Source organism: Crinia signifera, chromosome 3, assembly GCF_055691185.1.
Source record: "Crinia signifera chromosome 3, ASM5569118v1, whole genome shotgun sequence".
Lineage (NCBI taxonomy): Eukaryota > Metazoa > Chordata > Amphibia > Anura > Myobatrachidae > Crinia > Crinia signifera.
This window is the reverse complement of record NC_139219.1, coordinates 162,493,294-162,518,785: the sequence shown is the minus strand read 5'-3', so window position 1 is coordinate 162,518,785 and position 25,492 is coordinate 162,493,294. Positions and strand designations below refer to the sequence as shown.

At 42.4% G+C, this 25,492-nt stretch overlaps 1 protein-coding gene across 2 annotated transcripts in view; it reads right to left on the bottom strand.

Moving 5' to 3' along the window:
- The window catches only part of LOC146063927 (amine sulfotransferase-like), a 100,193-nt gene that overhangs the window by 11,633 nt on the left and 63,068 nt on the right, over positions 1–25,492 (bottom strand). For both annotated transcript variants that reach the window (XM_083176848.1, XM_083176850.1), the window contains exons 3-6: positions 7,425–7,633; positions 5,390–5,519; positions 4,136–4,230; positions 888–1,068 (exon numbers count right to left, since the gene is read on the bottom strand). In XM_083176848.1, the coding sequence (XP_083032974.1) occupies positions 888–1,068; positions 4,136–4,230; positions 5,390–5,519; positions 7,425–7,633 (615 nt within the window). The remainder of the gene's footprint in view (positions 1–887; positions 1,069–4,135; positions 4,231–5,389; positions 5,520–7,424; positions 7,634–25,492) is intronic.

Sequence of the window (25,492 nt, the reverse complement as noted above, 5' to 3'; positions counted from 1 at the left end):
CTATCTCTCTCTATCTCTCTCTATCTCTCTCTATCTCTCTCTATCTCTCTCTATAACTATATCACACTGCAGCAGCACAAAATACAGCACTCTCTGACACTATCTCTCTCTATCTCTCTCTATCTAACTAACTAACTAACTAACGCTATTACACTGCAGCAGCACAAGTTCACAGGAAGTCACAAGTAACAGGATCCAGGAAGCATCCAGCACACTACAAGCAGATGAAGCAGCCAAGATATTTGCAAGGATCAGGTAAGTATTTTGCCAGGTTCTGGTCAGTATATCACGGCAGATTGGCACGGTGACCGCACTGCACGCAATTCCAGACCGGAATGGCGTCTGCAGTGCAGTCACCGTTAGTTTAAACCCCCCTCCATGGCTGTGATTGGTCCGTCGGTCCGACGGACCAATCACGGCCTTTGGGGGCGGGCGGGGTGAGGTGGGGTGACACCAGTGTCACCCTTACACCCCGCGGTGATTGGTGCTGTACTTTACAGCACCAATCACCTCCGATCGCGTGTCACCGGCGAACGTTATTCGCCGGTGACACAGAAAACGCTGTAATTGGCTGTTCACACTGAACAGCCAATCACAGCGATCGCCGACGGGGGGGCGGCATCGCAGCCCCCCCTGGGCATGCACGGACATGTCTGCTGTCAGGGACAGCAGACATGTTGAAACTGTCACCGCGTCTATAGACGCGGTGACAGTTAAATGCCATGACGTACATTTACGCCATGTGTCGGGAAGTACTTCCCGACCATGACGTAAATGTACGTCAATTGTCGGGAAGGGGTTAATACTGACTGATATCCAAAGGTAAGGTACTGTACATACAGTAATGTATGTTAACACATCAGTCTTTTGTCTCATTTATACTTTACCTTTGCGAAGAAAATCTCCTTTACTATGGTCTAGAAAATCTGTTGGAATAAATTTATAATTAGCCAGTGGATCATGTTTCATGTTTTTAAATGTTGCTTTCTCCACAATTCTGTTTACTGCTTGGTCATCAAGCTTCATGTCCAGAAAGGTACATATTTTCAGAACAGCCGATCTTAGGTCCTAGAAATACAAATTTTCTTTATTTGGTTATGATAGTTTTAACCCAACATGAAAAGTACAAAATATTGAAATGCCATTTCATGTTAAACATGTTTTTTCATTATGTCAACATTTCATTTTGTGCCCAGATTAATAACATTACTGATGATTACCTTCCAGGCATTGTTCACCAAAGCTGCCACAGACCCCATTGGCTGCAATGGTCCAATGGTGATAGAGGAGGGTGTCAATGTTCCTACTATGTAAACTTACCATTGTCGTGACTACTTTATTATTAGGTCATTAGTAGGGGATACAGTCATTAGGTCTACACCAACTAGGTCGACAAGCATTGGGTCGACACCACTAGGTCGACAGACAGCAAAGTCGACATGGGTCTAGGTCGACACAAACATTAGGTCGACATGGGCAAGGTCAGCAGTCAAAAGGTCGACATGGGGTTTTTCACAGTTTTTTGAGCCGACGTGTGGCAAAAGATGTTTTTTCATGCCCTACCATCCACTAGGGCGAGAATAAAATAGTGTGCCAAGCATCGCGAGTGAAGCGAGCGACGCGAGGGGATGCGGTGCACTTCAAACTGTGTCCATGTCGACGGTGTCGACATTCAGGTAAAAACCTATGAAAACCCCATGTCGACCTTGCCCATGTCAACCTAATGCTTGTGTTGACCTAATGTCCTATCGACCTAGACCCATGGCGACCTAGACACATGTCGATCTGGACCCATGTTGACCTTGCTGCCTGTCGACCTAGTGGTGTTGACCCAATGCTTGTCAACCTAGTTGGTGTAGACCTAACAACCCACACTCATTAGTAGTTGTAGTTTAGCAATAGGTGAATAATTGTAGGATATAATGGATCTGGAATAAATGATAGACAATATGTAGGTCGACAGTCACTTTGTCGACAACTAATGTCAACAGTGATTAGGTCGACACCTGAAAATGGTTGACATACACTAGGTTAACAGTGACAAAAGATTGACACAAGCAAATGGTCAACATAGGCATGGTTGATACAGTAAAAGTTCGACCTAATTACTGTCAACCAAGACATTGTCGACCAGTTTCTGATTTAAATGATGTGATTTACAAAATGTAACCCTTTAATGGCCAACATCTATGTGGGAGATGTGCATAAACATCAGCTAAAAATTTCAGTGTCGCTCACATTTGTTATATGAATTCAAATATTAAATCTTGTGTAAAAAAAGATTATATTTTCTATATAAAGTAAACATTACAGGTCATTATGGTGAATAACAGTGTTTGCTTGGCAAGGGTTAATAATTGAGGTCAAAGCACCGGATTGTTGATTATTTCCTTACACACCAGGAAAAAGAGCTGGGCCCAGGTGTACATAGACAGTGAATCACGGAGCATCCCACATGACCCCAGTACTATGAACAGCTTATGTGACCCTTATACTCCTTCCACATCTCAGCTAATTACCGGGTAAAACCAGATTTTGTGCCGGTTCGACCAAATAATTAGTGCGATGTGAAAGGGGTTACCGGTTACAGCTAACCGGTAGCAACACAGCAATCCGAACCGGGTAAAAAGCAGAGTTCTTACCGGTTCCTTGCCGTGTTGCTGTGTAGTGTGAACAGGTCAAGCGGGTTGAGCGACCCGTTTCCCGTTCACACTTTGGAGGAGGCAGCACTTGGAGCTGAACCAACTCTAAGCGCTGCCTGCTCCCCCGCCCCAGATGACGCTCTGCCACTCCATCGCACTCCCACATGACATCAGCAAACTGACAATATTGCCGGTTCGCTGCTTTGATCTGAACAGACCACACATGCAGGGTCACACTAGGAATGAACCGTTTAAAATTCCTGGTGCGACCCTGCATTTGTGCTCTGAAAGCAGTATTATACCCCTTGCACACCAGAAATGCAGAGACCAACCCGGGATTTAAATTCCAGGGACATGCAGGGACATTCCCGGGTTGGGACCCATTCACACATGCTTTTGAAGCAGGGATAACCCGGGTCGGCACCTTTCACACTTAACCCGGGATAACCCTGCATTTCTTTGAGAATGTAATTTCAATACGGCCGCTTAGAATCAGGAATCACCATTCTTTTGAATGGTGATTTCTGTCGTATTCTATTGATGGTGTAATCATTCGTATTTGTAAATACAAATACGGATGTCCCATCAATCCGAATATTCATATTTTTGGCATAGTAAATGCCAAAAATATGAATACGCCCCAAAAAATAGTATTTTCGTATGAAAATACGATTTTTTTTTCACGAATTTATCTTAGTAAATTTCCCCCCAAACTGCATGGGGATACTTTTATTGATTTTTTAACTGTATATTCAATTATATATGCTTATATAGATTTTCTGGTTATTCCAGAAAATCTATATACAGTATGCATATATAACGGTCACATTGCCTGAGGGACCTGCCCCTTACCTTTGAAGAGGCAGGGCTGATCTTGTGTGCCAGACTGATAGAGGAGTCCTGTCACCTACCAGCATTGATTATTACAGTCACATATGGCCTCTAATTAATATACAGCTGTACATTGTTTCTGATTTGCAGTAGTTTGTGAAATAAAGGCCGCTCACAACCGGTGTAACAGGCACTGTCAGAGTCTACCTGACTGAATGCCAAACTGAGGAAAGCACAAAGGGTGGAGTCCCTGTCACAGATAGAACAGAGACCACGAAGGTTGTGTCTGCACTAAGGTACATGACCCCTGTTCTCTACACTATGCATGGCATTGTGCTTGGTTCACCTGATACCCTCTGTGTCATCCACTCCCTGTCACCCACTGCCTCCCACTGTCACCCTTTGCCTTCCCCTGTTTTCTGCTGTCAGCTTCTGCTTTCTGTTGCCTTCCGTTGTGACCCTCTGCCTCTCTGTGTCATCCTCTATCTCTCCCTGCCTTATTCTGTCACCCACTGCCATGTGGCATATTGTGAACTTGGGTTTGGATGGAGGAGGGGGGCCAAATGATATTTTTGCACTTGGGCTTGCCAATCACAAGTTCCATCACTGTCACTGCATGACATCAACAATTATTTATTATAGATCTTATACACTATGTTTACCTTTATCATCTCCTCATATGACAAGAAGAGACAGTTAAATTCCTCCTTGTTAGTGTACCACCCCCTGACATGATCAAACCACGAGCCACCAATTACTGAAAAAGAACAAATAAAGGTTGACTGGGAAGTTTCTAGCTGCAACAAAGCAAATCATATAAATCAAAATAAATATCATAGTGTGACTTCAATAGAACTACTGTATAACATCATCCATCTTATCTCACTGAGCCACAACCATTTTACTTTAAAGGAAGAGTACACTCATACTATATCACATAAAAATGGGATCACTTTACTTATTAGGGTAAGGTGATCCACCAAGCCAATATGATCCGTGACGCCTGTGATCATCCAGCACCAGTCTGTTTGATGTTTTCTATGCTAGTATGCTGCCTCAATTAAAACATATAGTTTTTTTTGTAACACACTGTGTTTCCAAGGACAAAATAATCACCACACTGTGTTTTAATGAAGGAAACAGGCAGGTGACAGGAGGAGGTTTGGGAGAACAACATATCATAAATCTATATATTGTATCATAACATAACATAATGAGCTTCTCTTAACCCACAATTCAAAAACACTGATGAGGTGCCCCCATATTCACCAAAATATGGAACACCTCTTTGGAGCAGTGCAAGCTCCCCTCCATATTCAAACACTCAATCATTGCTGCAGGTTAGTGACTGATGAGGCTCTGCGTCATCACTGCCGTCAAAGCCCGATACAGTGTCTCCAGTGCACGTAAAGGACAGTACTATCCTCGTTACTGCTGCTATGGCCGCCTAAGCCTGCTACCCTAGCCATCATTGCCCGCTACCAACACCATGAATGCCCACTACCACCACTGCCACCTGCAACCACGACAACAGATACAGGCTGTAAGTGTGTGATAGACTGCTCCGCTCTCCTATCATATCTGTCTCTGTGACATGTGGCGTGTTTTGATGTGGACTGAAGGCACATCCCTGTCACTGGGGCAGATGTGTAGGGGTCGCTTCCTCATTGTTTTTCAATTGGCTCTACAGCCTCTTTTTGTGCCCGCAGTCAGCCCTGCCTCCTGCTGCTGACAGTTTTCAATTGCCTTACCTGGCTGCACATGCCTGAATCAAACCACATTATAGAGTATTATAGAATTTTCCTTTATCCGACATTTTGTTTTTTAAATAAAACTAAAAACTTTCATTAAATGACATTAGTTCTGGTAGTTAACAGCTGTTTAATATAATTAAGCTATATGAATTATATAGGTACCTTTTCCTGAGATATACAGGTCAAAGAAGTTTTCCCAAGTTATTGGTAGATGCTGTATCTTGACATAAAGTTTGTAAAAGTGGTAAAATGATACCGCGTCATCTTTTGGATTTCTTGATACATAAATAACCTAAAGATGAAATCTCAGTGTTATTTAAAAAAAAAAAATAAGGACCAGATGTATCAAGCTTCAAAAAGTGATAAAATGGAGAATGATAAACAGCCAGCCAATCAGCTTCTAACTGCCATGCTAAAGGTTGGTTTTGAAAAACAACAGCTAGGAGCTGATTGGCTGGTTATTTATCACTACACATTATAGGTTTTGAAGTTTGATTCATCTGGCCCTAAACATATTTATTATTGTGGCTAATACTTCTTTAAAAGTAAAATACCAGGTGCAATCCAGGATAATAATGAATTTCCAGGTTATTTTAAAATAATGTAATTCAGCACCTTATCACCATAACCAAAGTAATGGATCCAGCACACAAAGCCTTGGTTGGCCCTTTAACACAGACATGCAACCAGGGTTGTCCACCTGGCTTTTCCCCAGAAGTAAAGGCTTTCATACACTTAAGTGATTTGGGGTGATTTTGCCCGATTCCGATGCATCAGGTCGAGAAATCGGGTGATATCACATGCGCTGTCCCGTGAGCATTGGATTGGAGTTGGAGGCTGTACCTATGTGCACAGCCAACCACTGACTCAGACCCCCTTCCAGCAGCATTGAACAGAGCCGCCTGCAATACATCAAATGAAGAAGGACCTCATGCAATAATTGACGTGATCCTTCCTGGGTGGCTCAAGAGATTTGGATGGCCATACACTGCTGCTGAAATCGCAGTAGTGTATGGCCACCTTAAGACTTAATATGAAAGGGGTATAATAAAATAACAAATGCAGTGTGATTAAATAATATATCCAATAATCTTAAAATAGTCATACTGTATTATTCTTACCATTTTTTTTTCATAGCAATACACAAGGGAACACAACTTTTTATTAATGACCCCTGCGAATCACAGCATTTTGCCATTGGGGAGTAGGTTTCCTATTGTGGACAGTCAGGAGCATTTCTTCCAGGTACTTAGAAATCAACCCCTGTCTCTATGATGAATGAATTAGGATAGTATGCGTTCAGCAGCCTGGCGGTCAGGATGCCAGCACTCATCATAATTTATCATCTATTGCCAACTATTGCCAGTAGACCAGCATTGGAATCCCAACACCATTTAGGATGCTGTCGCTGGAATTTTCAAGTGCTGGTATGCCGAATGGTAATTGGGGAGTGGCAGTGTCAGGCCGGGGTTAGGGTTAGGCTGGGGGGGTAGAGTTAGGCTGAAGACAGGGTGAGTTAGGGTTAGGCACTTAGAAGGAGGGGTTTAGAGATTAGATTGTGGAGGTTATGCACTAACAGGAAAGGGTAAGGTCAGTCGGTGGTTTTAGAGTTAGGGTTATGCTGCAGGAAGGTAGGGTAAGGATTGGGGGGGGGGGGATTTCTTCTTTTTGGATGCCAGAATCAGAATGCTGACTGCCGGTCATCAGTATGTTTCCCATTAGGACACCTGTGTCTTTACAGTAACATTGAACACTTAAGAGTTTTCTGTCAGAGAGATTGGAAATATATTCTGTCATAGATATATTTAATATTTTTCACTATAATTATGGTAGGTTTATACTTTCTAAAAAAAAAAAAAACCTTATATGGGCTATTAACTGTGTCATTATCCTCATCCTCCTCAAGTTGTGGAAAAAAAATCCCTCAGACTCTGAGGTAAAATGAATTCTATTTACAGTGATTCATTTTCTGCGGTAGGCACATGTTTGTGTCTGAGCTGTCATCATTGTATTTATGTGTTTTAACGGTAACATATTTCACAAAGTGCAATATTCAGAGTTATAAGCAAGCAAAGTTTGATAAACATTGCTCCATATGTCTGGATTCAGTATTGTACGCATTTCACAATCAGGCCCACAATCTGCAAGCTAACATATTTTACCGCCATATTCAACAAATGGATAATTGTGTAAATACTTTTCCTCTCCGCTTCCTCAGATCCTCCGGCATCAGATAATAAGGCAGGTGTGTTGTGAAGAGTCGAGGTGAGGGGCGGCTGCCATAATCAATGTTGTATATATTATATTCAATCCACGGAGCTTTGGCCATGTTGTCAACATCTTCTGCTACATTCCCTTGACTTTCTTTGAATATCAGACAGAGAATATTTTGTGTCCAAATTGTTCCTGTAAAATGAAAATTATATTTGATTAACCTTTGTCTGCATTATTTAGTATAATAAGTGGTACTTATGTAGTAACTGGGCTGCCGATTTTGAAATCGGGTCCATCGCATCGCATCGCACCCGACCAAATCGCATGCGATGCGATGCGATGCGATGGACCCGATTTTTCCATAGGATTCAATGTTAAAATGGACTGAGTCCATTTTAACATGGAATTCAATGGGAAAAAGGGGTCCTTTTCATACCCCTACTATCCAAGTGGGCATGGAGTTGGATATAAACCTGTGGCGAGCGTAGCGAGCCACCGAGCCCGAAGCGTGGCGAGCGTAGCGAGCCCCGCGAGGGGACACAGAATACCGTCCCCTCGCGGGGCTCGCTTCGCTCGCCACGCTTCGGGCTCGGTGGCTCGCTACGCTCGCCACAGGTTTATATCCAACTCCATGCCCACTTGGATAGTAGGGGTATGAAAAGGACCCCTTTTTCCCATTGAATTTCATGTTAAAATGGACTCAGTCCATTTTAACATTGAATCCTATGGAAAAATCGGGTCATCGCATCGCATCGCATCGCATCGTATGCGATGCGATGCGATATCGCATCGCATCGCATCTGATTGTATGCCTTAACTTAAGGCATACAATCAAAAAATCGGCAGCCCAGATACTACATAAGTACCTAATAAGTTTATGCAAGATAAAGATTGTTACATACCTGTCTACTCTCCTTTTATGACCGGGAGGCTCCTCAAAAGTGAGCGAGTCTCCAGGAATCTGACTACCCCCCATCACTTATTCCGGTGATGATGCAGAGTAATAACAGTAACATCATATGCGGCCATGCATATGTTGGAGCTTATAGGACTACAACTGGAGGCAGGTCCATCAATTTTAAGGTGAATTCGGCATACTAAGGGCATAGTCAATTTGGCTGGCAAGGGGGTTTTTATGGCGAGGATGGCTTGTTTTCGGCGAGGATCACCAAAAATAAGCCATCCTCGCTATTCAACCCCCTTGCCGGCCACTCGCCCTATTCTATGTTCCAGGGAAATCCTCACCGTCAGAATATAACTATAAGACTTGTAATTCAAAAAGGATATATAATAACTGATATCCTTAAATTTCCATTTTAACCTGTACCAACTACCCACAGTTATGAGAACAGCCCTAGTGCTATCAATACTTGGCCTATTTCAGTGCAAGGAATGTCGATTGGAATGGACCCCCATTTTGCAGTTTGATCTAATGTTAGCAGGATTTTAAGTACTAATTCATGTAAGCAAAATTAAAGATGGCAACTACAATACTGGAAAAAAACACCCAATAAGTAGCACTGGAAGGGATATTTTTTTTTTTTTAATATTTATAAAAAATCTTAATTATTCCAAATCTATAGACTCAAATAACAGAAAAAACTGGCCGGTATTTAAAACAATGTATCCAATTTAAAAAAACAAAAACAAAACATTATTAGTAAAACAACTGCATAAATGTAATATTACAGATTGCCATTATCTACTTTCATTAAAAATGTGGTTTATCCTATTTGCTTTATTTTAGCTCTCACAGCCCTTATGTAATTTATGTAATTTATTAGTTACAATACAGCACCAATCCATTGCTTAAATCTCATATTTTCCTTTTTTTCTAATACATTGCCCATTGGAGCCATATTTCTGTATACAGTATTGTATGTATAGCAGGCAAGAGTGACATTTGTTTCTTAGTGCAAATAATAATTCCCCATAATATAGTTGGTACCGTTTGCAGAAACCAATATACTGTATATTGCAAAATATGTCACCTCCCAAAATGTACAATCTCCATCCCTTGAAATTAATCATAATTTCCGGTCCAGCGTAAGAATAATCTTTTTTTTCCTCTCTTGAGAATCAGGCATACAGTATAGCCAGAATAGCATGCATTCTACAAATAACACCCCATTCTGAACAAGGCGAGTCATGTCATCAGAAAACCTGTTCTTCCCTGTTCTGGTATTGTCAAAAGTGCAAAATAATTAACATACAGTACTACAAATATTAGGCGTAAGATGTAAAACAAGAAAAAGCATTTAAGACAATAATAAATATATCAGTAAAGGCCCCCCATACACTAATCCGAGGTATCGCATGGAGATAACCGGCTGCTGGACCGCATACAATACCTTGTATGTGGTCCTTTAGCATATGATGTATCATATACAACCCCAGCAAGGTTCGGAATCGGAGGTTAGGTACACACGATTTGAGCACTTTTTACCCGATTTCTCAGCTCCTGATCTGTCAGAATAAGGTGAAAACTGCCCAAAACGTATTCGTGTATGGCCAGCTTTACTCTGGTGATTTGTTTTATTATCAAATATTATCAAGTAGTCCAACATACAGTAGATGACCAATTTCAAAATAGACTAAGCAAACAAAACAGAATACCCAGTGTTTTCAGTTTTTGATATTTGACAGATTCTCATTTATTTTTATGTAATTGAAAATGGTCACATAACCGCACCTAAGCCTGCACTCAGATATGACAACCTAATGTTGTGACATGGGTCTTACAGTAGTAACATAGTAATTAAGGTTGAAAAAATATGTTAGTCCATCAAGTTCATCCTATCTAACTTGTAACTACTGACTTGAGTAAGTCATATCTATAGGACTCCCTTAGTGGCCAAAAATTCATACAGTAGTTGCTGTAACCACCCCACCGGCAATGAGTTCCAGAATTTTACTGCTCTAATGGTGAAGAATCCTCTTCTTAATTCAGTACAGAATATCTTTTTCTTGAGCCTCAGTACATGCCCGCGTGTCCTAAGTATAGACCTGTTACTGAACAAATCATCTCCCATTTCCATATGGTTCCCAATCCTGTATTTGAACATACTAATCATATCACCTCTCAACCTCTCTTTCTCCAATGAAAACACATTCAGCCTGGTTACCCTATCTTTGTATTCTAGATTACAATTAATTTATGTCCTTTTTAAGGTGCGGCACCCAGAACTGAACAAAGTATTCCAAGTGTGGTCTCACCAATGCCTTGTTAAGAGGCACTATTACATTGGCATCTCTTGAATCCATTCCCCTTTTAATGCATGCCAGTGTCCTGTTCGCTATTGATGCTGTACTTGAGCAGTGTGCACTATTACCCAATTTATACAAGGGAAATCAGACAACATGTTGACATATATATCTCTATATTTTCCACATTCAAGAGATCTGACGTAGCAAGTACCAGGTCGTGTTCTCAAACACCTTTTGAATGGACAGCTGGGTGCAGTAGCGCACACAGGGGGGTTTCTGAGTACCCAGAAACCCCCCCAGGAGTCTAAGGACCCTAGGCTGAAAGCTGAGGGTCCCATCTTTCCATGGGTACAAGAATTTAAAAAATCGGCCCTTAGGAACCGGAGATATCTGACTTCAAAGCAGTGGTCCCCATCCAAACCTGTTAATTGCTCTTCCCAGTCAGATATTTCAGGTTCTGTCTGACATAGAGTTTTACTGAGCTGGGACTCTTCCCCTTTTATGGACACTAGTAGCTTGTCTCTACTTTTCCCAGAACCAGAGATATCAGCCTTCCAGGAGCTGGTTACTGCTCCAGCTCCACACACCTGGTATGTACTTTTATATACTCGTTGGCAGATTGCTCTGCCTCCTGAACTCTGATTACCTAGTCCCCAGTACCCTTTGGTAGGTGGGATTCTCTAGTTTTCAATTCCTTTAAAATCTAAGAAATCTATTCACGGGAACTGGAGAAATCTGCAGTCAAGCAAGCTGTCCTCCCCCCAGAAAATTATGAATAATAAGCCCACTCCACTATACACCCCTCCTCTGCATATTAAACATCCTCTACCACCCTGGAAGTTATGTATCAGGACCCCTTCATTCAGCACAATGCCCCCTTCTCCCACCATCTGTGCGGTTGATATAATACCCCCTACCACCCGTGGGACATCAAAGCCTCCGTTCATAGCACCCCCCCACCCCTACTGCTGGAGGACCGTAGGGACCCAAATACATTGCTATGCCCAGGGGTCTACATTGCTGTATGTGTGTATATATATATATATATATATATATATATATATATATATATATATATATATATATATATATATATATATATATATATTATTGTTATTATTATTATTATTTATACACATTTGGTCTATCTATAATACTTTAACTGACCCAGCATATACTGGGTCACCTAAGTGTCCATCTCCGTGCTTTGCTCCGCCCTTCTGGAAACCCCCTTCTGAAAATCCTGCGTTTGCCCCTGGGGTGTCAGGAGGCAATGTTTGTACAGGTTGAGTATCCCGTATCCAAAATGCTCGGGACCAGGAGAATTTTGGATAACGGATTATTCCGTATTTCGGAATATTTTAATATTTCAATGATGTATTTTGAAGTATCTTGAATTTATGCTGTATAAACACATAATATACACACAAATATATTTTATTACCACATAAAATACACACAAACATATTTTAATTGTTCAAAAAACAAGGTTTCAAAAAGTACACACATTTTGTTTCACGATCTCAGCACTGAATTTGAATGCCAAGCAATCATTGTCTTGCACATATATAGTGCCAGTTACATATCATGTCCCCAGTGATGCTGTTACATATGTCCCCAGTGAGTTTTTAGCAAAAAAAAAAAAATTTTTTCACTTTCTGGAATGTCCGTATTTCGGAATAATTCGGATAACGGATATTCGGATACGGGATACTCGACCTGTATATAAATTTCCCATTTAGCATAAAACCGGATTACTCCTTTTTCGATATCACTCTAAGATGCCTGGCGTTCATAGAAGAGTATTTTAACCCCTTCATGACAGAGCCAGTTTGTGCCTTCATGACAGAGCCCTTTTTTTCAAATCTGACATGTCTCACTTAAGTGGGGATAACTTTTTTTTGCTTTTACTTATCCCAGTGATTTTGAGATTGTTTTCTCGTGACACATTGTACTTTAAGTTAGTGGTAAATTTTGGTCGATACAGTCTGTGTTTTTTTGTGAAAAATACCAAAATATCGTGAAAAAATGGAAAATTTAGCAATATGCAAAATGTTAAATTTTCTGCTTGTGAGACAAATAATCATACCACTCAAAATAGTTAATAACTAACATAGACCATATGTCTACTTTATGTTGCCATCATTATTTCAACCCCCTTTTCATTTTTTTGGACACTAGGAGGCTTCAAATATGACTAGCAAATTCTCAAATTTTCAAGAAAATTTCAAACACTGATTTTTTTAGGGACCAGTTCAGTTCTGATGTGACTTTGAGGGACTTGTATGTGAGACACCCCCATAAATGATGCCATTTCAAAAACTGCACCCCTCACAGTATTCAAAACAGCATTTTGGAAGTTTGTTAACCCTTTAGGTGTTTCACAGGAATTAAAACAAAGTGTAGGTGAAATTTCAAAATTTCTTTTTTTTTGCAGAGTTTCAATTTTAATACATTTTTCTAACAAATACAGTAGATTTTACTAGAGAAATGTGACTAAAAATTGATTCCCCCAATTCTTTTGTTTTCAAAAATATCCTATATGTGGCCCTAGTGTGCACTTTGACCAAACCACAGGCTTCATAATAGAAGGAGCACCTACTTGATTTTGGAGCCTCCTTTTTATGAGATTTTTTTTTAGGCACCATGTAGGATTCTAGGCACCATAAGTGCTAAAAGTTAGGAACCTCCCCCACAAGTCACCCCATTTTGCAATCTACACCACTCAGGGAATTCATCTAGGGGTATAGTGTACATTTCAAACCCCCAGGGGTTTCACCAATTTTGGTACAACTGGGATGTGAAAATGAAAAATTACATTTTTTTACACAAACATGCAGTTCTGGCTCAAAATTTTTCATTTTCACAAGGAATGAAGGAGACAAAGCACCCCAAAATCTGTGCCCCAATTTCTCCCGAGTACGGCAATGCCTCACATGTGACCAAAAAATACCAGTTGGGTGCATGGCAGGACTCAGAAGGGAAGGAGTGATTTTTGGATTTTGCAGCAAAGATTTTGGTGGAATGAATGGTGGGTACTATGATGCATTAGCAAGACTCCCAAAGCACCAATACAGTGGAACCCCCCCCACAAGTCACCCCATTTTGCAAAGTACACCCCTCAGGGAATTCATCTAGGGGTATAGTGTACATTTCAAACCCCCAGGGGTTTCACCAATTTTGGTACAACTGGGATGTGAAAATGAAAAATTACATTTTTTTACACAAACATGCAGTTCTGGCTCAAAATTTTTCATTTTCACAAGGAATGAAGGAGACAAAGCACCCCAAAATCTGTGCCCCAATTTCTCCCGAGTACGGCAATGCCTCACATGTGACCAAAAAATACCAGTTGGGTGCATGGCAGGACTCAGAAGGGAAGGAGTGATTTTTGGATTTTGCAGCAAAGATTTTGGTGGAATGAATGGTGGGTACTATGATGCATTAGCAAGACTCCCAAAGCACCAATACAGTGGAACCCCCCCACAAGTCACCCCATTTTGCAAAGTACACCCTCAGGGAATTCATCTAGGGGTATAGTGTACATTTCAAACCCCCAGGGGTTTCACCAATTTTGGTACAACTGGGATGTGAAAATGAAAAATTACATTTTTTTACACAAACATGCAGTTCTGGCTCAAAATTTTTCATTTTCACAAGGAATGAAGGAGACAAAGCACCCCAAAATCTGTGCCCCAATTTCTCCCGAGTACGGCAATGCCTCACATGTGACCAAAAAATACCAGTTGGGTGCATGGCAGGACTCAGAAGGGAAGGAGTGATTTTTGGATTTTGCAGCAAAGATTTTGGTGGAATGAATGGTGGGTACTATGATGCATTAGCAAGACTCCCAAAGCACCAATACAGTGGAACCCCCCACAAGTCACCCCATTTTGCAAAGTACACCCCTCAGGGAATTCATCTAGGGGTATAGTGTACATTTCAAACCCCCAGGGGTTTCACCAATTTTGGTACAACTGGGATGTGAAAATGAAAAATTACATTTTTTTACACAAACATGCAGTTCTGGCTCAAAATTTTTCATTTTCACAAGGAATGAAGGAGACAAAGCACCCCAAAATCTGTGCCCCAATTTCTCCCGAGTACGGCAATGCCTCACATGTGACCAAAAAATACCAGTTGGGTGCATGGCAGGACTTAGAAGGGAAGGAGTGATTTTTGGATTTTGCAGCTCAGATTCTGGTGGAATTTTGGTGGGTGCTATGTCGCATTAGCAAGACCCCCCAAGCACCAATACAGTGGAACCCCCCCACAAGTGACCCCATTTTGCAAACTACACCCCTCAGGGAATTCATCTAGGGGTATAGTGTACATTTCAAACCCCCAGGGGTTTCGCCAATTTTGGTACAACTGGGATGTGAAAATGGAAAATTAAATTTTTTTACACAAACATGCAGTTCTGGCTCAAAATTTTTCATTTTCACAAGGAATGAAGGAGACAAAGCACCCCAAAATCTGTGCCCCAATTTCTCCCGAGTACGGCAATGCCTCACATGTGACCAAAAAATACCAGTTGGGTGCGTGGCAGGACTTAGAAGGGAAGGAGTGATTTTTGGATTTTGCAGCTCAGATTCTGGTGGAATTTTGGTGGGTGCTATGTCGCATTAGCAAGACCCCCCAAGCACCAATACAGTGGAACCCCCCCACAAGTGACCCCATTTTGCAAACTACACCCCTCAGGGAATTCATCTAGGGGTATAGTGTACATTTAAAACCCCCAGGGGTTTCACCAATTTTGGTACAACTGGGATGTGAAAATGGAAAATTACATTTTTTTACACAAACATGCAGTTCTGGCTCAAAATTTTTCATTTTCACAAGGAATGAAGGAGACAAAGCACCCCAAAATCTGTGCCCCAATTTCTCCCGAGTACGGCAATGCCTCACATGTGACCAAAAAATACCAGTTGGGTGCATGGCAGGACTTAGAAGGGAAGGAGTGATTTTTGGATTTTGCAGCTCAGATTCTGGTGGAATTTTGGTGGGTGCTATGTCGCATTAGCAAGACCCCCCAAGCACCAATACAGTGGAACCCCCCCACAAGTGACCCCATTTTGCAAACTACACCCCTCAGGGAATTCATCTAGGGGTATAGTGTACATTTCAAACCCCCAGGGGTTTCACCAATTTTGGTACAACTGGGATGTGAAAATGGAAAATTACATTTTTTTACACAAACATGCAGTTCTGGCTCAAAATTTTTCATTTTCACAAGGAATGAAGGAGACAAAGCACCCCAAAATCTGTGCCCCAATTTCTCCCGAGTACGGCAATGCCTCACATGTGTCCAAAAAATACCAGTTGGGTGCATGGCAGGACTCAGAAGGGAAGGAGTGATTTTTGGATTTTGGAGCACAGATTTTGGTGGAATGAATGGTGGGTGCTATGTTGCATTACCAATACAGTGGAACCCCCCCACAAGTGACCCCATTTTGCAAACTACACCCCTCAGGGAATTCATCTAGGGGTATAGTGTACATTTCAAACCCCCAGGGGTTTCATCCATTTTGGTACAACTGGGCAGTGAAAATGAAAAAAATACATTTTTTTACACAAAAATGTATTCTGGCTCAAAATTTTTCATTTTCACAAGGAATGAAGGAGACAAAGCACCCCAAAATCTGTGCCCCCATTTCTCCAGAGTACGGCAATGCCTCACATGTGACCAAAAAATACCAGTTGGGTGCATGGCAGGACTCAGAAGGGAAGGAGTGATTTTTGGATTTTGGAGCACAGATTTTGGTGGAATGAATGGTGGGTGCTATGTTGCATTACCAATACAGTGGAACCCCCCACAAGTGACCCCATTTTGCAAACTACACCCCTCAGGGAATTCATCTAGGGGTATAGTGTACATTTCAAACCCCCAGGGGTTTCATCAATTTTGGTACAACTGGGCAGTGAAAATGAAAAAAATACATTTTTTTACACAAAAATGTACTTATGGCTCAAAATTTTTCATTTTCACAAGGAATGAAGGAGACAAAGCACCCCAAAATCTGTGCCCCGATTTCTCCAGAGTACGGCAATGCCTCACATGTGACCAAAAAATACCAGTTGGGTGCATGGCAGGACTCAGAAGGGAAGGAGTGATTTTTGGATTTTGGAGCACAGATTTTGGTGGAATGAATGGTGGGTGCTATGTTGCATTACCAATACAGTGGAACCCCCCCACAAGTGACCCCATTTTGCAAACTACACCCCTCAGGGAATTCATCTAGGGGTATAGTGTACATTTCAAACCCCCAGGGGTTTCATCAATTTTGGTACAACTGGGCAGTGAAAATGAAAAAAATACATTTTTTTACACAAAAATGTACTTCTGGCTCAAAATTTTTCATTTTCACAAGGAATGAAGGAGACAAAGCACCCCAAAATCTGTGCCCCCATTTCTCCAGAGTACGGCAATGCCTCACATGTGACCAAAAAATACCAGTTGGGTGCATGGCAGGACTCAGAAGGGAATGAGTGATTTTTGGATTTTGCAGCTCAGATTCTGGTGGAATGAATGGTGGGTGCTATGTGGCATTAGCAAGACCCCCGAAGCACGGTGAAATGATAAACCTAATAATCCATAGATGTGTGGTATATTTTGAAACACTCCTTTATACATAGGCCGGGTTTGTCGGGGCAAGTTTCACAGTGGAAAATAGTATCCTTTCTTATTCCCTTTTTATAGCAAACTTTGCACCTTTTTTGTGTCCTGCCCTTTCTTGCAGTGGAGGGGATTTCGTTGGGAAAATGCTGCCCTGGTACAATACGGGGGCCAGTACTAGAAGTACTGGGGCCCTCTGCCTGCTGATTCCCAAATATTAGGCTCTTTATGACTTCCTCTTGAAAGTGCATAAATGTCCCCCTCTGGCCGGTAGAACGGAATAGCACGTAAGCGTTATACAGTGCCATCTGGATGATATACACGGCCAGCTTCTTGTACCAGATATTTGTTTTCCGCAGGGCACTGTACGGCTTCAGTACCTGATCTGAAAGATCCACTCCGCCCATGTACTTATTGTAATCTAGGATACAATTTGGTTTTGAGGTGTGGGTACTGGTACCTCGTACAGGGATGGAGGTGGTACTGTCTCCATGAATTGTTGTCAGTATAAGGACATCCCTCTTGTCCTTATATTTGACCAACAACATATTTTCAGTGCATATTCCCCTGCTTTCACCCCTTCTCATTACTTGGGCAATGTGCGTTTTGGGGAGGCCTCTTTGGTTCTTGCGCACAGTACCGCAAGCTGCTGTACCTCTTGAACCAAGGGCCTTAAACAGGGGGATGCTGGTGTAAAAGTTATCCACATAGAGGTGATAACCCTTATCCAGGAAGGGGTGCATTAAATCCTAGACAATTTTTCCACTAACACCTACGAGGGAGGGGGGGCATTCTGGTGGTTCAATTCTTGAATCCTTCCCTTCATATACCCTAAACTTGTGGGTGTACCCTGTGGTGCTTTCACACAGCTTATACATTTTTATGCCATACCTTGCCCTCTTACTGGGAAGGTACTGGCGGAATTTAACCCTTCCTTTAAAATGTATAAGGGACTCGTCGATACTAATACATTTATCAGGGATGTATAGCTCTGCAAATTTGGCACTGAAATGATCAATGACCGGCCTGACTTTGAATAGCCTGTCAAAGGTGGGATCATCTCTGGGTGGGCACTGTGCATTATCGGTGTAATGTATAAATTTATGGATTGCCTCAAAACGAGCCCGGGGCATGGCCATACGGTGAAATGGGGTGCTGTACAGAACATCTGTACTCCAATATTGCCTAATTTGTGGCTTTTTTACTATGCCCATGTGTAACACCAGACCCCAAAACGTCATCATCTCTACTGCATCTACAGGGGTCCACCTAGCAAATGATGACGTGGGGTTTTGAGCAATAAACTGCTGGGCATATAAATTAGTTTGGTCCACCATTAAATTTATAAAATCATCAGAGAAAAATAATTTGAAAAAGTCAATTTCTCTGAGACCTGTTGAATCAAATTGGATTCCTGGGATGGACAAAAACTCAGGAACCTGGGGCTCAAAATTGTCTGGTGGTGGGGTCCATACGAGATCAATTATTGGGGGGGGGGTCTCAGCTGCTCTACGGGGGCGTCTTTGAGGGGGTCCCTCATCACCAGAGGAGGAAGAAGAGCTTAAGACGAATCCTTCAAATTCCCCGCTTGCCTCACTGGCTGTGTCAGAGTCAGAGGCAAGCATGGCATATGCCTCCTCCACTGAATACATTCTCCTGGATGACTGGGACGACATTTGGGATGCCATTTGGGATGCCATTTATATTTTTGTGTTACTGGTAGTGAAATGTTTCAACACGTGTATAGTGTAGGGGGGGGGGTACAAACTTTATTTCAACCCGGGGGGTATGTAGTGTGTGGTGTGTATGTAGTGCAGAAAAAAAAAATAATAAAAAAAAAAATTGAAGGGTTAAAAAAAAAAAAAGGGAAGGGGTTAAAAAAAAAAAAAAAAATGGAAGGGGTTAAAAAAAAAAAATGGAAGGGGTTAAAAAAAAAAAAAAAAGTCCTGGGCCAAAAATTGAGCACAGATGTTGGTCAGTAACGTCCGTCACTGAACAGCGCTCAAAGGCAACAGGAATTTGATCAAAAAAAAAAAAAATAGATCAACCCTGTGCCGAAAAAGCTGATCAGTGATGTACGTCACTGATCAGCGCACAGTGGCCACAGGACACACACAAAATCACAGTGTGTGTAAAAAAAAAATGACCCCACAGCACTCACAAAAAATAAAAAAAGGTGATCAGTGATGCGACACTGATTACCAGTGAGGGGCAGCAGGTGCACAACCTTTGGTGCAACTGACAGTGCAACTGGCAGCAACTGACAGGTATATATAAAAAAAAAAACCTCTGTACCCCCAAAAAGTTGCTGATCACCTCAGATATAGTGATCAGCACAAAAGGCGGGGGCAGCAGACACAAAATTTAGCACTCTCTATCACTCTCTGTCACTATCTCTCTCTATCTCTCTATCTCTCACTATCTATCACTCTATGACACTGCAGCAGCAGCACTGACAGGTATATCTATATATAAAAAAAAACCTGCGCCCCCAAAAAGTTGCTGATCAGTTAATTTATACTGATCAGCACAAAAGGGGGGGCAGCAGTCAGTTATATAAAAAATATATAGCACAATCTGTCACTATCTCTCTATCTCTCTCTATCTCTCTCTCTATCTCTCTCTATCTATCTATAGCTCTATCACACTGCAGCAGCACAAAATATAGCACTAGGCCTCTCTATCTCTCTCTATCTCTCTCTATCTCTTTCAGTTATATAAAAAATATATAGCACAATCTGTCACTATCTCTCTCTCTCTATCTCTCTCTATCTCTCTCTATCTCTCTATCTATAGCTCTATCACACTGCAGCAGCACAAAATATAGCACTAGGCCTCTCTATCTCTCTCTATCTCTCTATATCTCTTTCAGTTATATAAAAAATATATAGCACAATCTGTCACTATCTGTCACTATCTCTCTCTCTATCTCTCTCTCTCTATCTCTCTCTATCTCTCTATCTATAGCTCTATCACACTGCAGCAGCACAAAATATAGCACTAGGCCTCTCTATCTCTCTCTATCTCTCTCTATCTCTCTCTCTATCTAATAACTATCTAATAACTCGCAGCAGCACAAGATGTCACAGGATGTCACAAGATGTCACAAGAATAAGCAATATCTAGGCAGTGATCAGGTAAGTATTTGGATGGGTTCTGGTCAGTATTGGCGGCAGCTGGGCACGGTGACCGCACTGCACGCTATTCCAGACCGGAATGGCGTCTGCAGTGCAGTCACCGTTAGTTTAAACCCCCCTCCTTGGCTGTGATTGGTCCGTCGGTCCGACGGACCAATCACGGCCTTTGGGGGCGGGCGGGGTGAGGTGGGGTGACACCAGTGTCACCCTTACACCCCGCGGTGATTGGTGCTGTACTTTACAGCACCAATCACCTCCGATCCCGTGTCACCGGCGAACGTTATTCGCCGGTGACACAGAAAACGCTGTGAATGGCTGTTCACACTGAACAGCCAATCACAGCGATCGCCGACGGGGGGGCGGCATCGCAGCCCCCCCTGGGCATGCACGGACATGTCTGCTGTCAGGGACAGCAGACATCGTCCCTCTGTCACTGCGTCTCTAGACGCAGTGACAGTTTTAAGCCATGACGTATATATACGTCAACGGTCGGGAAGTACTTCCCGGCCATGACGTATATATATACGTCAAATGTCGTGAAGGGGTTAAGAAGGGAGTTTTTCAGTGCATTCAGAGATGGGCCTGATCTATGGATCCATTGAGTCAAGATCAATTTCTTGGCCTGACCCAATATTAAAGACAGAAGAGGGATAATTTTCTTTTTATTAGGCCCCCAGATTCCAAGAATTGAAATTCAAAAAGAGTGTAGGCAAGGGGTCATATGTGAGTTGGATATCAAACAGAGTATTTAGAAAGACCAATCATTTTCTCCAGAATATCCGAACATGCCCACACTCCCAGAAGTTATGATAGAATGTAGCACCAGTCAACTTACATTTCGGGCATATACCCAGCTTGTCCGGTACGAAATGGCTTCTCTGTTGTTGTGAGACATATACTCTGTTAAGAAATATAAGGTGGGTCTCTTGTAAAGAGGCGGATTGGAGATACTTCTGGGTATTGGGGAATTTTTTCAAAATGGTTGGTATCGGTGGGAGAGAAGGAAAATCTGTTTTCCATTTATTTTCGAGTGTCTGGAGCAGTATATCTTTGGGGAGAACCACCATTAATTGATATAAGTTCCTAATCCGATATCCTAGATCATTATGGGGGGCCAGCAGAGATAATAATGGATTTGGGGTGACTGGGGTGGTAAAGGGTTGGGGTAGAGTCTGATCATAATGGCGTGCCTGCAAATACATATAAAATTGTGATCTAGGTAGTTGATATTTTCCAGCCAGGTCAGTGAAAGGTATAATAACCCCCCCCCCCGCCCCCGGGTCAAATACATTGTGTATAGTCGCAATTCCTTCCTGTCTCCATTCCAAGAATGATGGGTTATCTAGCCCTGGTGTAAAATTTGGATTTCCCCATAGATTGACATGTGGAGTGTTGGTTGGGTTTCTGACAATTTTTTTGTTAATAGAGGTCCACATTCTATACGTTTCTTTAAAAAGGAGATTATCTTTGATCTCTGTCGGGAGTTTATTATGAGGTGCGTGAAGAAGGGCAGCTGGGGAATAAGGGTGGAAAAGGGCCCACTCCAAATTCTCATTGGTATAGAGAGCTCTATTAAGGAGCCAGTCCATAGCATAACGAAAGAGGGCGGCCTGGGAGAAGATATGTGCCTGAGGAAGGCCAAAGCCTCCTTCGGATTTGGGGAGGAATAGCCTGGATAACGGCATTCTCGGTTTCTTTCCTGCCCATATAAAACCAGACACCATTCTATTATAGCGAGCAAGATCCAGTTTTTGAAAGGGAGAGGGGTAACATCTGCAAAAGATAGGAAAGTTTGGGGAATATTACACTCTTAATGACAGTGATCCGACCATAAAAGGTGAGGGGGAGAGTCTGCCATCTTTCCAGCAGCTTAGCTATTGATTGCAGTATGGGTTTAAAGTTGGCTATGTATAGTGGTAGCCAACCCTAGCCCTCGAGAGCTACCAACAGTTTTCCAGACAACCTAGCTGCTGCACAGCTGCACTCATTAATCACTGACACATTTTAAAGATCCACAGATGGAGCTAATTAGCTCACTTGTGATTCTGTGAGGAGACCTGCAAAACATGCACTGTTGGTAGCTCTCGAGGACTAGGGTTGGCTACCCCAGGTATAGGGAACCCAGATGGAGTGGGATCATGACTCCCAGATATTTCAATGGTGTAGTGCATTCAACAAATGGTTTTATATAAAGTTTAAAATATGCCTCTAGTGTTTTTGTATATGGTTACATTTGATTAATATATGTTTTAAAAATAAAGTTGTTTTTTTAAATAAAAGTGTCTTCATCAAGCAAGCATGAATAGTATAGAATTAGAATTAGGCTCAGAGAAACAAATGGTACATCATTGGGGTACAGTGATGGGGAAAACAAATGGGCAATAGGGATTAAAGACACATTGGGTAAAGAGAAACAAAGGGTACAGCATTGGCGGTCGGGATCCCGGCGTTCAAAATCCCGTCGCCGAAATCCCGACACTTTCTCCCCCCGTGGGAGTCCACGACACCCTCGGAGGGAGAATAAATTAGTGTGCCGAGCGTTTAGAGAATGGTTTGTCAGTCGCACAGAGGTAGATTTATTGTAACAAACGGGTGGACCCTCATAGCATAATTGATTAATTGAATATATGTAAATGCGAGGGTGTGCTACCAGAGGCACAGACAGGATATTTTAAGGAGGACAGAAAAGAGTGCCTTTTCTTGGTGCACCTAGAGAAATAATACTTAGTAAAACATCACTTTTATTGAGTTCATTTAAAATAGTTGCGAAGATATAAAAAGGACTGGACAACACATAAGACAACAAATAGTGATTTTTAAAAAGGATAAGAATCCTCACCTAGCGGGACCCCACTACCCGTTATCACCGTTATTATTTATAATAGATATAGTGTGGCACGGAAGACTTGTTTATATTACCAAAGTCATGTAATGTGGATAAGTCAGGTTTGTAACTTTATCATATACAATGTATCACAATAGTCCTGAGGCTCACTTAGTGCAGCCACCAGCACGCGCTTGAACACGGATGTGATGCCGTTTCAGCGCTGCTGTTAGGCTTGCTGGAGCCAGTAGTTCCACAACCTGCGTTCCAACCGCAGAGCTGAGTCTGAGGTGTGCCTGTGTGCACTCCCTCGCTCATGTGGATCTAGAACAGGCAGGGACACACACGGCTCTGGCGCCAGAGACCGTGTCAGTGTACTGATTGGGGACCGTGTCCAACGGAAACCCCAATGTAGCCAACAACAAATATATATACAGTTTGTAAGTGGGGAGGGGAAAGTGGGGTATTAGACACACTAGGTGTGTAGTTAGTCGAGCGTACGCTTTCGCAAAAAAGCTTCCTCAGGACCTGAGGAAGCTTTTTTGCGAAAGCGTACGCTCGACTAACTACACACCTAGTGTGTCTAATACCCCACTTTCCCCTCCCCACTTACAAACTGTATATATATTTGTTGTTGGCTACATTGGGGTTTCCGTTGGACACGGTCCCCAATCAGTACACTGACACGGTCTCTGGCGCCAGAGCCGTGTGTGTCCCTGCCTGTTCTAGATCCACATGAGCGAGGGAGTGCACACAGGCACACCTCAGACTCAGCTCTGCGGTTGGAACGCAGGTTGTGGAACTACTGGCGCCAGCAAGCCTAACAGCAGCACTGAAACGGCATCACATCCGTGTTCAAGCGCGTGCTGGTGGCTGCACTAAGTGAGCCTCAGGACTATTGTGATACATTGTATATGATAAAGTTACAAACCTGACTTATCCACATTACATGACTTTGGTAATATAAACAAGTCTTCCGTGCCACACTATATCTATTATAAATAATAACGGTGATAACGGGTAGTGGGGTCCCGCTAGGTGAGGATTCTTATCCTTTTTAAAAATCACTATTTGTTGTCTTATGTGTTGTCCAGTCCTTTTTATATCTTCGCAACTATTTTAAATGAACTCAATAAAAGTGATGTTTTACTAAGTATTATTTCTCTAGGTGCACCAAGAAAAGGCACTCTTTTCTGTCCTCCTTAAAATATAGTGTGCCGAGCGCACCGGGCCCGCTGCGTGGCGAGCGCAGCGAGCCCGCAAGGTGGGGCAATCCACGTCCCCCCCTTGTCAGGATTTCGGCGTTCGGGATTTCGAACCCCGGGATTCCGACCGCCGGCTTTTCATGCCGAATCCGGGAAAACACATGGGCAAAAGGGGGTTAAAGACACATTGGGCCCAGAGAAACAAATGGTACAGCATTGCTGTACAGTTAGCCTTTAGTGGTATTAGTGGGCAGTGTTCTTATTATTATGTACATTGTTGGACAGTGTACATGTGCAGTTTTGATAAATACATACTTCTCTGGGGCCGCAATCCAATATTTTGCTCCCGCCGAGAGGTGTGTCCAGGAAACATCAGTCAAACTTCTGATGACATATCACAGGCAGGGGCGCGATTGGGGACTAAAAGTGGCCCTGGAAATTTCCTGGAAGTGGCCTCATGTAGGGGGCAACAAATAATAATAGGTGGAGCCAGCATAACAGTAGGCAGCATTACTACATCACTGTACTAAGGCTGTGTACACACGGGGGCGATTATGTCTAATATCGCGGGCAATATGGTTGCTGAGCGACCATATTGCCCTCAATGGGAGTGTGCACTGGCGATATATTGTGAGCGATATATCGCTCATCGTGAGCGATATATCGCTCATCGTAAACGATATATCGCTCAGCGATAAATCCCCCCGTGTGTACGGGGCTTTAGACATTGGTGACAGCCAAGACTAAAGCATCAATAGTGTCTGGTACTATGCAGCACACATGGCAGCACCCCTTGACTGATTTGGCACACTTAACAGCACCCTTGCAGTAAGAATTTTTTTTTCTTTTAATAAAAAAAAAAGAAAAAAAAAAGCCAGCTCCCCTGGACTGATACGGCACACATGGCGGTGCACCTGGACTGATACGGTATACATGGAGCACCCCTGGAACTATATAGCACATCTAACATCACCCCTGAAATTATATAGCACACATTGCAGCACCCTTGAAATTGTACAGCACACATGGCAGCACCCTTGACTGATATGGCACACTTAGCAG